This window comes from Aegilops tauschii, chromosome 6, assembly GCF_002575655.3.
Source record: "Aegilops tauschii subsp. strangulata cultivar AL8/78 chromosome 6, Aet v6.0, whole genome shotgun sequence".
NCBI classification, from domain to species: domain Eukaryota; kingdom Viridiplantae; phylum Streptophyta; class Magnoliopsida; order Poales; family Poaceae; genus Aegilops; species Aegilops tauschii.
Window position 1 is genome coordinate 263,152,512 of NC_053040.3, and position 19,133 is coordinate 263,171,644.

General features: G+C 40.0%; 1 protein-coding gene across 1 annotated transcript; it reads left to right on the plus strand.

Moving 5' to 3' along the window:
- Nucleotides 1–1,945: 1,945 nt before the first annotated feature.
- On the plus strand, nucleotides 1,946–2,464 carry LOC141026011 (uncharacterized). Its single transcript, XM_073501951.1, has one exon. It carries the CDS (start codon nucleotides 1,946–1,948, stop codon nucleotides 2,462–2,464), a length of 519 nt encoding a protein of 172 aa, XP_073358052.1.
- The last annotated feature ends 16,669 nt before the right edge of the window (nucleotides 2,465–19,133 follow it).

Below are 19,133 nucleotides of genomic sequence, written 5' to 3' on the forward strand. Positions count from 1 at the left end.
AATCTAATTAAAAATTAATGCAGTTCATATATCAATGTAATGGAGTGCACACATATGTACAAAAAACCTGAATAAAACAACAATGCAGTTCACACATTCATAAAGTGGAGTTCACATATACATATAAATGAAGTGGTGCATACACTAACTTCACAGTTTGTTTCCAAAAAATGTCGGACTAGATACAGTAAGGCAACACCAATTTGTACAACATCAAGTAAGCACCATACACAAAAAATAAACAAAGCATAAACATCAAAAAATAGCAGATATTTATAACAACAATTCATTTCAAAACTCACTGGACACATATCAAATTTACAACCATGATCTTTACCACCAAATTGCCAAATTAAAATATACAACCAAATTGCCAAATTAAAATAAGAAAAAAAACACATACCAGAAGGAGGGGCCACACTTATGGGAGAAGATTCAATTGATGTCCTGCATCACCACCATGATCTTTACCACCAGGACAATCAGAGCCAATTGGTGTATCATTATGAACACTTCAATCACCTACTGGATTCAATAAAAACCAGAAATAGATATTAAAAAACATCGGATGACGAATAATGCAAAGCAACGCTGACAACTAACACAGCATAAACAAAACTGCAGGATGAACTAGTAAACTAGATAAACATCAAAGAAAATAAACAATGCCAAAATAAGCAGTCCACATACCTTGAACTCCTCCTTCTACTCTGCTTGGCGAAGACATGGCGTTTGCGTGCAGCACGAGGACGAAGTGACATATATCAGCAACAAAATCGACGAAATCTGACGAAGCCCTAGATGCACCTTGCTCTGCCTACAGAGCACACACGAGTACAGAATTCAAATCGAGATCAAAATCGCCTGCTATAGAAAAAATACAAAAACAAAAAACGCAGCAGCCACTACGAGAATCACAAAACTAGACGAGGGGACGATCATGACCGTGGGCACGGGAAATGTACCACAAAAAAGGGGTGGAACGAAAAGAAAATGTTAGAAGTTAGTACCATATGCAGTTCGGTGTGAAGAACAATGAAGTTCGCATAGTCAAACAAATAAATACATGTAGTTTGAAAAAAGTTAAATTCGAAAAAACATCGCGCTTGTTAAGATAACGCGTTCGGAAAAAAAAGTCTACCTTGAAATAAATGCCACAACAAAAAATGGGGGGGGGGAACCCCCCCCCCCTCCCGTACCAGTAGCTGCAGCAAGTGCAAGCAAAAAACAGATGCATGACACAACTCTAGACAATGAAGTGCATTTGGTTAGACGAATCTGTGCGGTATCATAAGCAATGCAGTTCCGGAATACATACATGAATACATAGGTGGTCTACTTTACAACGAAAAATACTCATAAATTGCAGAATATACTGCACTTTTTTCTAGGGGCTGCAGCAAGTACACGCAAAAAAGGTGCTGTACAAACCTATAGACAAATGGAGTGCTTTTTCTTAGACGAAGCAGTGCAATATCATAAGCAATGCAGTTTCGGGAACACATACGATACATATAAACGTGAAAAATGCCCGTTCGCATAGAACGTGGTGGTTTACAATTTTTACTGATGAAAAATAAAATAAAACCACGTTAAAAAAACCACGTTCGGAGACAACCGCCCAATCTGAGCGGTTCCATCGCCACAAACCCACGATCACAGACGCAACCCCAACCCACGATCTGCACAACCGCATCGTCAGCGAGATCGTGCAGTTCATCCGCTGCAGCCATCTCCCCATTTAAATTCAGACCCGTGCCAACGCTTTCTCATCCACAACAACACAAGTATCCACTGCGCTGCCACCAAATTGCTCCATCACACCAATCTCCACAGAAGACACCAAGCCCTACTGTCGGCGATGGGGTTCGTCGACGAGTACTAGAACGTGGAGGCGCACGGCAACACCAAGTTGCACGTCATCCACGCCAACGACAAGAAGCAGATGGCGACCTCCCTCGGGCAGTACGAGCGCCACCTCAGGCTCCAGCGCCACAAGATCATCGGGATTGATATCAAGTACAACAACGAGCCTGACGCGACACAGAAACCCGCCCTCATCCAACTCTCTGTCGGCAAGACTCAGCCGGTTTTGCTCTTCCAACTGAGCGACGATGAAAGGTGCACTGTCTTCGACAACTTCCTCGCCGACCCCAGGTACACGTTTGTTGGCTTCTCCATCGGTGGTGACAAAACCAGGCTAGAGCGCGTCAATCTGGAGGTCGCCAACTTCGTCGACATCCAGAAGGAATGGAGGGTGCCCGAGGCCACAAAGGAGTTGGACTACCTTGCAGACGTCGCCGGCTTGCTCATCGATGACTACTACAACAACATGAAGAAGAAGATCACCGACGATGAACACAGGCGCTGGGCCACCCTGCCTCTGACCATGAGGCACATCGAGTATGTGGCAAAGGACGCCTACGCAGCGTACGAGATATGGAGCCGCATCACCCTCACCTAGGACGGGCTTCGCCGTGCAAAGCTGGAGAAGGAGGAGCCCCCCAAGAAGCGCGCCAGGAGCAGCTGGGGAGATGCTATCTGTGAAGAAGCAGAAGGTGTCGGCCAAGAGCCAACATTGCTCGTGTCATTTTAGATTTATCATCAAATTTGCTTTATGTTGTTTGCTTATGTATCGTTAGTTTGCTTGTGATCATTTGCTTTTGCTGAACTTAGTTTGCTTGTCATACAGAATGGCTTGTAATGATGAACTTTGCTTATGTTATGAAGAACTTTATTTGAATTACAAAACTAGAGTTCAACATTAGAACATAATATAGTGCACATAAAGTATGTGATTCGAGCAGTGCACAAAATGGAGGAAGATGCAGTGCACAAATAGGATGCATGAAGTGCAAAATGTGTACACCTACAGTACAGGACTCTGACGAATGCAGTGCACACATACCCAACAAAGCAGTGCACACTGTACACTAGAGAAAAGAATACATAAGAGGAAAACACACGAAAAGAAAATGCAACCGGCATGTAGTGCACAAAAATGCACCTGCATATGAAGTGCGGAATGTGTGCACATGCAGTACACAGACATGATGAATGCAGTGCATAAATGATTTACTAAGCAGTGCACGCCCCATATTAGAAAAATACGAAAGAGAAAAAATACACCTGCAGTACAGGACTCTGACGAATGCAGTGCACACATACCCAACAAAGTAGTGCACACCGTACAGTAGAAAAACAATACGTAAGAGGAAAAACACGAAAAGAAAATGTGACCAGCATGCAGTGCACAAAAATGCACATGTATATGTAGTGCGGAATGTGTGGACATGCAGTACACAAACCTGATGAATGCAGTGCAGAAATGATTTACTAAGCAGTGCACGCCCTATATTAGAAAAATATGTAAGAGGAAAAATACAAACAAAATTGACCACCCTGGTGCAACCAGGCCCCAACCAATCTCGTAGTAAGTCTACGCCCACAGTAGGCGAGTCTGTTTTGAGCCACGATGCAATGCGCCGGGCACACATGGGCCCACGGTTCAGAGTGGATAGAGCAGTGAGCACCGTGTATAAGCGCTCAAATAAGTAAAAGAGGTGTTTGATACGGATGCCTCGCTAGAGCTTATAAATAGGTCGGGCACGCACTCCGCCGGCAAGGTGGGACTAAACATTAGGGCGCACACACAGCGCGCCGGGAACCAGGCATGCTGACAGGCCGACTTGGACAGAATGCGTCTTCACTCCCCAAACACATGCCCAACATGCAAAAGAGAGGCCGCTGAAAATTAAGAAAAATCCCACATACCACGAAAAACCACGACCCAATAAAAATATAAACAATAACTAGAAAAATAAAAAAACAAGCACAATCCACGCATTCTGCAGTTCGTTGTAATACGACAATGCAGTTCGCTAGATTCCAGTAAGCACTGTTGTTGCTTCTCAAATGCATTCACGTACACTGAATCAGAATCAATCCACCACCTAACACCAACCACAACATTTATTAATTTTGTTGCTCAATTGGTTGCATAAAAACCTTTCCATTCGTGCTCCAGACTGACACAAGTCGTCCCCCCATTCCTGTTTTTTCTTCAAATCGTAGATCTAGGGCTCCTCCCATCACCAACTGTTCTCTGAAGTTCCACTGAACCCGCCATGGACTGTTCGTGTGGGTGTTTGGCAAGGATGGCGTCGGTAGCGGACACATGCATGTACGCAGAGGGTCTAGAGCTCACCAACACCGAGTGGCGTAGCATGCTCGGGTGCCTGATCATACCCAACAGACCTGCAGGAAAGTTGGGTATGTTTTTTCTCTCACAATTTTTGACACAATCTAGGCTGCAAATCAACATCTGAATGTATATTTCCATCAATTTGTTCAGTAGTATGAACAAATACAAAAAGAATTTGTATTGTTGTTCAGATTTGTTAGCTATTAAGACTGGATAGTCCCACCTATTTTTCTTCAGTACCACACCAGGTATCGACACTAGTTAGATCAGAACCCCAACACACGCAAAAAAGAGGTTCAATAGATCAGTGTTGCAGTTCTCTTAACATGCTAGCGAAGTACACTCCAAATGACCTTGCAGAACAAACATGTTACAGTATAATATATATTCTACTAAAACTACAGGTCAATTCTGTATATAAGTTTGTTCATACAATGCAACTACTTTATTAAATAGTAGTCATATATATGTACATATTTAAGTCAACCTAAACAGATCATCCTAAATATAAAGAAAAACATTTACTGTTTACTTATAAAAATTCTTCGTCCATCCATGCCAAAATGCAGAAACTGCCATCCACAATAAAGTTTCCTGCTCCGAGTTCAGGAAAGGTTACTTTGGAGACACAACACAAGACTGGGTATGCAGACATGCAAGATGACTACCACATTGACTCTGAAGACTACATCAACATAACTACTGGCTGGAATGATTTTGTCTCCCAGAATGGCTTTGAGGCCGGAGAAGTGGCCATGGTGTTTTTCTACAAAGAAGAAGACTCCCTGAAGTTTACAATATTTGCACTGTAGGTTGTCTCGGATAAAAGCTAAAGCCATCAGTGGCATACTCTAATGCTTTGCTTATGTTGTCTGCTTTTAAAATTATGTCCATCAGAAGGCTTGAATGGTGCCTATTTAAAGTATGCAACCTCATCTGCATCATTTTATCACCCTTTTTACACAAGTTGCTGCTGACAGAAATGCAGTTCTCTAATACACATAGTACGGTCCTTATATAAAAAATGCAGTAGTCTGAACAATAACAATGCAATGCCAATGGTCGAAAACTTTGTAGTTAACATCTGTTGTTCAACAGAATTCTCATGGTATGGAGTTCAGAAGAATTGACATAAATAGCAGAAATAGCAGGATAACTATTCTGCTAATGTAGTGTGAAAGTGCATACTATGCAGTACTCTGAAACACAGAATGCAGTTTGAGAAAAAGAATTATCTCATAAGTTGTCATGCCCACTATAATACAGTTACATTGAAGTCCACTACTTAACAAAAAAGGCAGGTTCTTCCGAAAAAGGCAGGTTCCACATTTTTGTTGGGTCTTAGCAGTAAGCATGCCACGTATTCTTGTTGACAGCTACTTGTTTCTACTGTACAATGAGAAGCAACCGAATATCTGTGGTAGGGACTTGGCCGTAGCTGCCCACGAGCAATCATCTTATGTTCCAAATGGCGCCGACAGGCTGTTCAATGATGTGCTGCGAGTATTCTACCTTCCAGTAATTGTTTAGATGCTGGTTTTTTAGCTTCAAAATTCGAGTGTGTTTCCTATTTATTTCTGTTGCTAACAGTGAGTTAGAGAACTGGTGCCTCATTTGCCTCATCTGTTGGAGGTAATACATCTATGTGCTTAACAACTTCTGCAGGGGGGTCTCTGATAATGTTAATGACCATGGTTTCCTTGATAAGGTCGTTGCAGATGACGCCCTTCTGACTTCTTGATTGTGGCGATGCTAATAGAGATAGTCCGACCAAGCTATATCTGCCCCCTTCTGAACAATCAGTCTGGCACATCTTGAAATTTGCAGCGAGTTTCCCGGTTCCTAGCACCAAAACTTCATAAAGAAGGATCATCTTGGATTGGTCGATCTCATCTCCTAATTGTTGCAAAAACAAAACATACAACGCATCAGAAAAACTACTCCGAGCTCATGTTGTTAGTTGATTTTATCTCTCGTTTTGATATAAGTATATTTATATGTGAAATCTCTCTTCCTTCAATATTATTTCATGAATTGTTCAAGTGACCAATACAATGTTTATTAACCTTCAATAAATTTACCACCTCTACTTCTTATATGTGAGGTCATTACTCCCCATGGGATAAGTATATGAAACATATATAAATTTCAGATTTATGATATTCAAATCATTCAACTATTTACTCATAGGATATAAGTGAAGCACATGAGTAAATGACAAACTACTCCAAAAAGATATAAGTGAAGATCAATGAGTAGTTAAATAATTATTTAGCTATGTGAAGAATCTCCCATTTAATAATTTCAGATCTTGATATTATATTCAAACAGCAAGCAAAACAAAATAAAATGACATTCTAAGAATAGCAAACATCACGTGAAGAAGCAAAAACTTAGGATCAACCGAAACTAACCGATAGTTGTTGAAGAAGAAAGGTGGGATGCCACCCAGGGCATCCCCAAGCTTAGATGCTTGAGACTTCTTGAAATATTATCTTGGGATGCCTTGGGTGTCCCCAAGCTTGAGCTTTTGTGTCTCCTTAATTCGTCTCATATCATGGCCTGCCTAAATCTCAAAAGCTTCATCCACACAAAACTCAACAAGGACTCGTGAGATAAGTTAGTATAAACCAATTCAAAAACCTCATCATACTCTACTGTAGCAAATCACTAAAATTATTATTCAACATTTCATACTAAATGCCTCTGCATATTTAATAGTCCTATCCTCAAATAGAATCATTAAACAAGCAAACATATGCAAACAATGCAAACATAACAGCAATCTGCCTAAACAGGACAGTCTGTAAAGAATGCAGCAAGATCCATACTTCCCTAGCTCCAGAAATTATGAAAGAAAATTCCCACTGTAGTAAATTTATCATAGCTTATTATGCAAAAGGTTTCAACATTTTATCACATTCTGAATTTTCTAAGGAATTTTTGCAACAGCGTTAAACTTTCTGTTTTCAAACAGCAACATGTAGACTTGTTAAATAGGCATAGTAAAGGCTATCAATGCCACTTTTATTGAAGTAAAAGATGTAAAACATTTTTCTAAATAACAGCATGCAAATCCTAACAAAATAAATTAACGCACCAAGCAAAATACATATCATGTGGTGAATAAAAATATAGCTTCAAGTAAAGTTGCCGATGAACGAAGACGAAAGAGGGGATGCCTTCCGGGGCATCCCCAAGCTTAAGCTCTTGGATGTCCTTGAATATTGCCTTGGTGTGCCTTGGGCATACCCAAGCTTAGGATCCTGCCACTCCTTATTCCATAGTCCATCGAATCTTTACCCAAAACTTGAAAACTTCACAACACAAAACTTAACAGAAAACTCGTAAGCTCCGTTAGTAGAAGAAAATAAATCACCACTTAGGTACTGTTGTGAACTCATTCTAAATTCATATTGGTGTAATATCTACTATATTCTAACTTCTCTATGGTTCATACACTCCGATACTACCCATAGATTCATCGAAATAAGCAAACAACACATAGAAAAACAGAATCTGTCAAAAAACAGAACAGTCTGTCGTAATCTGTATCAAACGTATACTTCTGGAACTCCAAAAATTATGAGCTAAATTGGTAAACCTGAGGAATTTGTCTATTAATCATCTCAAAAAAGAATCAACCTAAAATAACTCTCCAGTAAAAAATGACAGCTAATCTCGTGAGCGCTAAAGTTTCTGTTTTTTACAGCAAGATCATAAAGACTTCACCCAAGTCTTCCCAAAGGTTCTACTAGGCACAAACACTAATTAAAACATAAAAACACATCTAACCAGAGGCTAGATGAATTATTTCTTACTAAACAGGAGCAAAAGGCAAAGAACGAAAATAAAATTGGGTTGCCTCCCAATCAAGCGCTATCGTTTAACGCCCCTAGCTAGGCATGATGATTTCAATGATGCTGACATAAAAGATAAGAATTGAATCATAAAGAGAGAATCATGTAGAATATTACTAGCTCATTTAAGTCTAATTCACTTCCTATGCATAGGGATTTTGTGAGCAAATAACTTATGGGAACAATAATCAACTAGCATAGGAGGACAAAACAAGCATAACTTCAAAACTTTAAGCACATAGTGAGGAAACTTGATATTATTGCAATTCCTACAAGCATAAATTCCTCCCTCAGAATAATTTTCAGTAGCATCATGATTGAATTCAACAATATAACCAGCACCTAAAGCATTCTTTTCATGATCTACAAGCATAGAATTTTTATCACTCTCCACATAAGCAAATTTCTTCTCATTCGGAATAGTGGGAGTATCATAAGAAACTCGAATACTATAAATTGTTTCCATATTAAAAGAGTAATGTTCAGAAAAAGGGTAATCATAATCATGAAAAGTTTTATAAATATAATCATCACTACTTTTTATAGCATAAGTGTCATCACAATAATCATCATAAGTAGCAACTTTGTTCTCATCATAATCGATTAAAACCTCTTCCAAGATAGTGGAATCATTACTAAATAAAGTCATGACCTCTCCAAATCCTCTTTCATCAATATAACCATCATAAATAGGAGGCATGCTATCGCCATAATAAATTTGCTCATCAAAACTTGGGAGGCTAAACATATCATCTTCATAAAACATAGCATCCCCAAGCTTGGGACAAACATTAATTGCAGCAAATATATTCTCAAACATGTCATTCTCATCAAACGTAGCATCCCCAAGCTTGGGCCTTTTCATATCATAAGCATAATCACTCTCATCATGAATAGTATGGATAGCACCAATAGTATAGCAATTATCATCATCACAATGAGTAATAGGAGCAACATCATTTGGGAGAGATACCTTTTTACCTTTGTTTCTCCGTCTTTTCTTTTTCTTCTTCACATTATGTGTGGGTTCAATCCTCTTTTTGGAGCTCCTTATTAATGAGATTGATTGAATAGAAGGCTCCTCCTCGTTACCTGATTCATCATAAGAAATAATAGGAGGATATTGGGAAGTCTCTTTCCTTTCGTTAGTATTCTCTTCATCCTCTATTTGTTTTCTTTTCTTTATGTAATTGGCAATATAAGGATTTTCAATGCAATTCACCGCACAATACATAAAAATTTCTTCTAGATCAATATCGAGGAATTTCTCAAGGTTATATTCTGGAATATGCTTAGTTATACGTTTCATTTCTTCATAACCCAAAAGCAAACTAAGGTCATTATGATGTGCAAGGGAAATCAAGTCATCACAATTTTTGGACACGATTCGATCATGAAACAATTTGCATTGGAGATTTAAATGACCATGTTCATTGCAAAGTTCACAAGTATGGCGAAGAAATTTTAAATTTTCAGCACAAACATCTAGCCTTTCTTGCAACCATTTAGTTTCCAAGTACTTATGCCTCTTGCAAAATCTATTTTCCCTAATTGGTGTGTGCTTGCAATCTCTATGTATTCCACAAAAGTTGACATGCTTATAAGAGACATTTTCATCATGACTAGTGCAATCATCATTAGTACTATGGATATTCAAAGAGTTCATACTAACAACATTGCAATCATGCTCATCATCCAAAGATTTAGTGCCAAACATTCTAATGCATTATTCCTCTAGCAATTGAGCACACTTATCGGAATCCTTATTCTCATGAAAGATATTAAAAAGATGAAGCATATGAGGCATCCTCAATTCCATTTTTTTTTGTAGTTTTCTTTTATAAACTAAACTAGTGATAAAAGAAGAAACTAAAAGATTCGATTGCAAGATCTAAAGATATACCTTCAAGCACTCACCTCCCCGGCAACGGCGCCAGAAACTGCTTGATGTCTACTACGCAACCTTCTTCTTGTAGACGTTGTTGGGCCTCCAAGTGCAGAGGTTTGTAGGACAGTAGCAAATTTCCCTCAAGTGGATGACCTAAGGTTCATCAATCCGTGGGAGGCGTAGGTTGAAGATGGTCTCTCTCAAACAACCCAGCAAGCAAATAACAAAGAGTCTCTTGTGTCCCCAACACACCCAATACAATGGTAAATTGTATAGGTGCACTAGTTCGGCGAAGAGATGGTGATACAAGTGCAATATGGATGGTAGATATAGGTTTTTGTAATCTGAAAATATAAAAACAGCAAGGTAACCAGTAATAAAAGTGAGCACAAACGGTATTGCAATGCTAGGAAACAAGGCCTAGGGTTCATACTTTCACTAGTGCAAGTTCTCTCATCAATAATAACATAATTGGATCATATAACTATCCCTCAACATGCAACAAAGAGTCACTCCAAAGTCACTAATAGCGGAGAACAAACGAAGAGATTATTGTAGGGTACGAAACCACCTCAAAGTTATTCTTTCGGATCGATCTATCATATAGTTCGTACTAGAATAAGACCTTAAGACGCAAATCAACCAAAACCCTAATGTCACCTAGATACTCCAATGTCACCTCAAGTATCCGTGGGTATGATTATACGATATGCATCACACAATCTCAGATTCATCTATTCAACCAACACATAGAACTTCAAAGAGTGCCCCAAAGTTTCTACTAGAGAGTCAAGACGAAAACGTGTGCCAACCCCTATGCATAAGTTCACGAGCGGAACCCGCAAGTTGATCACCAAAACATACATCAAGTGGATCACGTGAATATCCCATTGTCACCACAGATAAGCACATGCAAGACATACATCAAGTGTTCTCAAATCCTTAAAGACTCAGTCCAATAAGATAACTTCAAAGGGAAAACTCAATCCATCACAAGAGAGTAGAGGGGAAGAAACATCATAAGATCCAACTATAATAGCAAAGCTCGCGGTACATCAAGATTGTACCATCTCAAGAACACGAGAGAGAGATCAAACACATAGCTACTGGTACATACCCTCAGCCCCGAGGGTGAACTACTCCCTCCTCATCATGGAGAGCGCCGGGATGATGAAGATGGCCACCGGTGAAGGTTCCCCCCTCCGGCAGGGTGCCAAAACAGGGTCCCGATTGGTTTTTGGTGGCTACAGAGGCTTGCGGCGGCGGAACTCCCGATCTATTCTAATCTTTGATGTTTTTAGGGTATATGGACATATATAGGCGAAAGAAGTTGGTCAGGGGAGCCACGAGGGGCCCACAAGGGTGGGGGCGCGCCCAGGGAGGTAGGGCGCGCCTCCCTGCATCGTGGCTTCCTCGAAGCTTCCCTGACGTCTACTCCAAGTCTCCTGGATTGCTTCCGTTCCAAAAATAACTCTCCCAAAGGTTTCATTCCGTTTGCACTCCGATTGATATTCCTTTTATTCAAAACACTAAAATAGGCAAGAAAACAGAAGTGTTTATTAAAGCCCATAAACATCCAAAATAGATAATATAATAGCATGAATACTTCATAAATTATAGATACGTTGGAGACGTATCAGGGCTCAACCCACCAGGGCGCGCCTACCCCCCAGGCACGCTCAGGTGGGTTGTCCCCACCTGGTGGCCCTGCACACCCTGAAACCGACGCTATAAAATCACAATTTTCAGAAAAAATCAGGGAGAAAGAATTATCGCGTTCCACGAGACGGAGCCGCCGTCACCTCTTGTTCTTCATCGGGAAGCCAGATCTGGAGTCCGTTTGGGGCTCCGGAGAGGGGGATCTTCGATCTTCGTCATCACCGACCCTTCTCCATCGCCAATTCCACGATGCTCCCCACCGGGAGTGAGTAATTCCTTCGTAGGCTCACTGGTCGGTGAGGAGTTGGATGAGATTCATCATGTAATCTAGTTAGTTTTGTTAGGGCATGATCCCTAGTATCCACTATGTTCTGATATTGATGTTGCTATGACTTTGCCATGCTTAATGCTTGTCACTTTGGGCCCGGGTGCCTGCTACCTCTTGAGCACTGCGTTGGTTTTCACTTGAAGAGGAAATGGTGATGCAGCAAAGTAGCGTAAGTATTTCCCTCAGTTTTTTAGAACCAAGGTATCAATCCAGTAGGAGGCCACGCTCAAGTCCCTTGCACCTACACAAACAAATAAGAACCTTGCAACCAACGCGATAAAGGGGTTGTCAATCCCTTCACGACCACTTGCAAAAGTGAGATCTGATAGAGATGATAAGATAATATTTTTGGTATTTTTATGATAAAGATTAAAAGTAAAGATTGCAAAGTAAACAAAGATAGAAATAGCTTGTTGAAGGGAGATTAATATGATGGAAAATAGACCCGGGGGCCATAGGTTTCACTAGTGGCTTCTCTCAAGATAGCAAAAGTATTATGGTGGGTAAACAAATTACTGTCGAGCAATTGATAGAAAAGTGCATAATTATGAGAATATCTAGGCATGTTCAGGTATATAGGCATCACGTCCATGACAAGTAGACCGACTCCTGCCTGCATCTACTACTATTACTCCACACATCGACCGCTATCCAGCATGCATCTAGAGTATTAAGTTCATAAGAACGGAGTAACGCTTTAAGCAAGATGACATGATGTAGAGGAATAAACTCATGCAATATGATATAAACCCCATCTTTTCATCCTCGATGGCAACAATACAATACGTGTCGTTTCCCCTACTGTCACTGGGATCGAGCACCGCAAGATTGAACCCAAAGCTAAGCACTTATCCCATTGCAAGAAAGATCAATCTAGTAGGCCAAACCAAACTGATAATTCGAAGAGACTTGCAAAGATAACCAATCATACATAAAAGAATTCAGAGAAGATTCAAATATTGTTCATAGATAATCTTGATCATAAACCCACAATTCATCGGATCTCGGCAAGCACACCGCAAAAGAAGATTACATCGAATAGATCTCCAAGAGAATCGAGGAGAACTTTGTATTGAGATCCAAAGACAGAGAAGAAGCCATCTAGCTAATAACTATGGACCCGAAGGTCTGAGGTAAACTACTCACACATCATCGGAGAGGCTATGGTGTTGATGTAGAAGCCCTCCATGATCAATGCCCCCTCCGGCGGAGCGCCGGAAAAGGCCCCAAGATGGGATCTCACAGGTACAGAAGGTTGCGGCGGTGGAATTAGGTTTTCGTGGTGCTCCACGATGGTTTGGGGGTACGTAGGTATATATAGGAGGAAGAAGTAGGTCGGTGGAGCCATGAGGGGCCCACGATGGTGGAGGGGGCGCCCCCTGCCTCGTGGCCTCCTCGTTGGTTGCTTGACGTCCACTCCAAGTCCTCTGGATCACGTTTGTTCCAAAAATCATGCTCCCGAAGGTTTCATTCCGTTTGGACTCCGTTCGATATTCTTTTTCCGCGAAACACTGAAATAGGCAAAAACAACAATTTGGGCTGGGCCTCCGGTTAATAGGTTAGTCCCAAAAATAATATGAAATTATATAAATAAGCCCATTAAACATCCAAAACAGAATATATAATAGCATGGAACAATCAAAATTTATAGATACGTTGGAGAGGTATCAAGCATCCCCAAGCAAAAAAACAGCAATTTGGGCTGGGCCTCTGGTTAATAGGTTAGTCCCAAAAATAATATAAAAGTGTATAAATAAGCCCATTAAACATCCAATACAGAATATATATTAGCATGGAACAATAAAAAATTATAGATACGTTGGAGACGTATCAGTGCCATGATTTCATATCTGACCGTTTGTGTTATCACAATTATATCCATGTTCTAGATCCGATCTTGCAAGTTATAGTCAGCTACTACGTGTTATGATCCGGCAACCCTGGAGTGACAATAGTCGGGACCACTCCCGGTGATGACCGTAGTTTGAGGAGTTCATGTATTCACCGTGTGTTAATGATTTGTTCTAGTTCTCTATTAAAAGGAGGCCTTCATATCCCTTAGTTTCCAATTGGACCCCGCTGCCATGGGAGGGCAGGACAAAAGATGTCATGCAAGTTCTTTCCGTAAGCACGTATGACCATTTACGGAATACATGCCTACATTATATTTATGAACTGGAGCTAGTGCCGTATCGCCCTAGGTTATGACTGTCACATGATGAATATCATCCAACAAATTACCGATCCAATGCCTACGAATTTCTCTTATATTGTTCTTTCCAAGTTACCACTGCTATCATTACTGTTGCACTTGTTACAAAACTACTGCTACCACTGTTACCGTTACTATTGTTGTTGCTGGTAATATTGTCAAAACTATCATATTACTTTGCTATGGATCACTTTGTTGCAGATAATTAATCTCCGGGTGTGGTTGAATTGACAACTCAACTGCTAATACCTGCCAATATTCTTTGGCTCCCCTTGTGTCAAATCTATAAATTTGGGAATACTCTACCCTCGAAAACTGTTGCGATCCCCTATGCTTGTGGGTTATCAAGACCTTTTTCTGCCGCCGTTGCCGGGGATCATAGCTATATTTGTTGAGTCACTTGGGATTATTATCAATTTATCATTATGAAGAATCTGAAGGATGCTAAGACTAAGATTTATCCCTCTAAGACGAGGGTAGGTAAGGAACTGCCATCTAGCTTTGCTTTAGATTCACCTTCTGTTATATGTAAACTTGGAACACCACCACATGCTATCAATCCAGATATTTCGCAAGTTATTGATGATGCTACTTCTGATATGAATGATAGTTATGATGATGCTAGTACCTTGCTTGTTGTTCATGATGTGCCACTAGGAGAATTTTCTTGATGAACAAATTGCTAGACTAAGACAACATGATAGTGTTAAAACTGATGATGAGCTTGAAACTGAAAATCCTGTAACACCTACTAGAACTAGCCCTCCTAGATATGAATTGCCTAAGTTACTGGAAGGTTATGTTATGAATGAGGAGACAACTAGAGATATTATAACTCGTAAGGATAGAGATAATCTAGAGAAATTATTATGCAAATAAAGAAAAATCTTTGAATGCTAGAATGCAATATGATCCTAAGTTTGCTACTTCACCTATCTTTATTGATGATAAGAATTTTGAATTCTCTGTCGACCAAGAGTTAATTACTTCTGTTGAATCTGATCCTTTCCATGGTTATGAAACTGAAACTATTGTGGCACATCTTACTAAGTTGAATGACATAGCCACCCTTTTTACTCATGATGAGAAGACTCGCTATTACTATATTCTCAAATTATTTCTGTTCTCATTAAAGGGTGATGCTAAAGCTTGGTACAATACTCTTGCTCCTGGTTATGTGCGTAGTCCCCAGGACATGATTTATTACTTCTCTAAAAATATTTCCTTGCTCATAAGAAACAAGCAGCCTTACAGGAAATATTTAACTTTGTGCAAATTAAAGAAGAGAGTCTCCCACAAGCTTGGGGGAGGCTTTGCCAATTTCTTAATGCTTTGCCTGATCATCCTCTGAAGAAAAATGAAATGCTTGATATCTTCTATAATGGACTAACCGATGCTTCTAGGGATTTCCTAGATAGTTGTGCTGGTTGTGTTCAGGGAACGCACTATTGGGCAAGCTAAAGAATTATTGAAAAACATATTGAAAAATTATGATTATTGGACTCTTCCTGAACCACCGCTTAAACCCACTCCAAAGAACAGGTGTATATTATATCTCAGCCCTGAAGATATGCAAGAGGCAAAGAAATCCATGAAGGATGTTAAAAATTTACCTCCTATTGAAGAAATACATGGGCTTGATACACCACCACCTAATGTGGTAGAGGTAAATTCTCTTATGAAGTTCAATGATAATGACAATCCTCACAATATGCACCATAGCCAATGCCTTTATGAGTTTGCAAATTACATTAGAAAACAAGATCACTTCAATGCAAATGTAATGAAACAATTGAAATACAATTCTAATAAGATTGCTCACTTGAGTGACTTATTATTTAGAATCTCAAATGATGCTTCTATGGTTCAAACTCAGTTAGAACAAGTTGCTAAATCTCAAAGAGAGTTGCTAGATGAAATGAATAATAATATCAATGATCATGCTGTTAGAGTAATGACTAGAGGAGGTAAAACGACTCAGGAACCACTTTATCATGAGGGACAACAAAAAAGAATTGGAAAATACTCTCAAAGAGTTAACATTGATGCAGGTAGTCCTTCTAAAAAAAGAAGAAGAAAAATGATAGGACTTTGCATGCCTCTAGTGAACCTGAAGTAGAAAAACCTCCTGATAATGATAATGAAATCTCTATCTTTGATGCTGAAACTCAGTCTGGTAATGAACACTCACCGTCTGATAATGAAAAAGATAATGATGAGGTTTATGAAAATACTCAAACAAATAGTAAAGCACCAGACAATGATGTTGAGATAGAACCTGCAATTGATCTTGATAACCCACAACCCAAGAATACATGATATGATAAAAGAGACTTTATTGCTAGAAAACACGGTAAAGAAAGAGAACCGTGGGTTCAAAAACCTGCCCTTTCAACCTAAGTAAACTAAAAAGAAAGATGATGAAGAATTTGAACGCTTTGCTGAAATGTTGAGGTCATTTTTTTTGCGTACTCGCTTGACTGCTATCTTAAAAATGCCTCCTCATGCAAAATACATGAAAGACATCATCACCAATAAGAGAAAAATACCGGAAGCTGAAATCTCCACCATGCTTGCTAATTATACTTTTAAAGATGGAGTACCTAAAAACTTGGAGCTCTGGCAATACCAACTATACCTTGGTCCATCAAAAGAAATTATGTGAAAACTGCTCTATGTGATTTGGGAGCTGGTGTTAGTGTTATGCCTTTCTCTTTATATAAAAGACTTGATTTGAATAAACTCACACCTACTGAAATATCTTTGCAAATGGCTGATAAATCAATTGCCATACCCATCGGTATCTGTGAGGATGTGCCCGTTGTTGTTGCTAATGTTACTATTTTGACTGACTTTGTTATACTTGAGATGCCCGAGGATGAAAACATGTCGATTATCCTTGGTAGACCCTTGTTGAATACTGCAGGGGCTGTTATTGATTGGAATAAAAGCAAGGTCACTTGTCATATCAATGGTATTCAGCATATGGTGCACTCTCCGTAGAAACAATTCCTAGTGAACGGTATTAATGTTATTGAAAAATCTCCGACAATCACTATTGGAAGTTTTCAACTACCTCTACCTACTGTTAAAAAGAAATATGAAATGGTTATTGTTGGGGACATTCATATCTCCATTGAGGTAACTTAGTGATTTAAGAAAGTTCTTCGGTTTCATGCTAATCAAAAGTGGTTGTTAATAAGACTTGATCAACCTTATTAATGGATCATTTTTTAGAGGTATGAAGTTGATGAATTTAGTAAGAACTACCTTCTGTCCCTTCATTTTGTTTTCTGTTTTTATTTGTTAAATAAAATAAAATGCCATGTTTTGTCTGTTTTCTAAAATTCCCGTGCAATAAAAAATGACCCAAAAATAAAAGTTCTCAGAATGCTCTGAAATTTTAATACGATTTTTTCTGAATATTTAAGAATGTTTGGTGCAAATAACATCAGAGGGAGGAGCACTAGGTGGGCAGAACCCACTTGGGCGCTCCAGGACCCCAGGCGCGCCCGGTCCCCACGTGGGCCCCCTCACTTATCTCTTCATACCACTTCATCACCTACCTCCAGAAAAAACTCACCATTGCTCTCCCTCTCGTGTTCTTGCTCTCAAACCCGCGGATTTTGATCTCTTTGCTCGAAGCTCCATTTCCGAAACTATTTCGGGGAATTGTTGCTTGGTATGTGACTCCTCCGTTTGTCCAATTAATTTTTGTTTTAGTGGTTTATATTTTTAATAATTAGCTACTCTTGGTGCTGCCGTAGATGAGCTTGCATGTTGAATTCTTAGAGTTCTAAGTAGTTTGAATGCTTGCTATGGCCTCTAGGTATCCCTATGAGTAGTTGCTATTAATCTTGTAAAGTTTTGTTGAGAAAATTTTGTGGACTAAAAATTTCAGAATTGTGTTCATAGGAAAAAGATGAATATGTTTAGGAAGTTTGCTTCCAAGAAGAACTCCAAGGGAGTGATTGGGGAGTCGTCTGACAGTGATCTCCATAACCGGAGGTTGGCGGAAGTACCGCCGTGCGAATGGCCGCATAACCCGTTCATGGAAGGGGCTGGAATCCTTCAAGAGTTTGCACAATATGCTGCTAATGCCCGCCTCACCGACTTCATCGCAGCTGAATGTGAATAGTATCATCTCCTCACAAACACCTTTGTTCAAAGTTTTAATTTCCTTCCTAGGAATAATCCTCCTGAGGTGCAGTTTAATTTATACGCCTAGCCCCATCAGATACCGCTTACTGAGTTCTGTGAAATATGCTTGCTTCCTTCTGATGGTCGTTTGGTATAGCCTAGTTCTACGGAGTTTGAGGGTTTCTATCGTACTCTGACAGTGGGTGATGAGAGAGGGGTGTTGAGTATCACTGCCGCTGGCTTGCATTTTCTTGTTGTTCATTATTTCACTCTTTTAATTGCAAAATGCTTGCTTGCTAGAGAGAAGGTGGGTGCACTTAGTGCCCCATACCTTGTTGTTTTACGACGTAAACTTGAGGGCGACAACACTTATAGCTTGGGAGCTATTGTGGCACGCCGCCTTCAAATTAATAAATCCAAGGGTAAAATACATGGTTGTATTTACGCTACTCGTTTGGCGGCTCGCTTTAATGTTGAGATACGCCTGCATGATTATCCTTTGCCCAAGGTTTACCTAGATCACGCGGCCATGGAACACCACCAGTTTATTGCTGCCGATTACCCTCACATCCCTATTCCATATAACCTGGTTTTCAGTGTGAGAACTCGTGATATTATACCATTGCCTGCACCTACCTTGTTTGATCTTGTTGCCAGGGTGGATACAGGATTGTTCCTGCGGATATCATCGCCTACCGAAACAACCAGGCTGTAGCAGAGGAGTAGCCTCAGAGTGGGATCCATGGGTGCCCGCTCCTCAGTTGTTCGACATGGGACCCCATGGTTTCTTCGACTACTGATTGATTACCGAGTTAGGCCAAAAGCCCAAGCTTGGGGGAGTA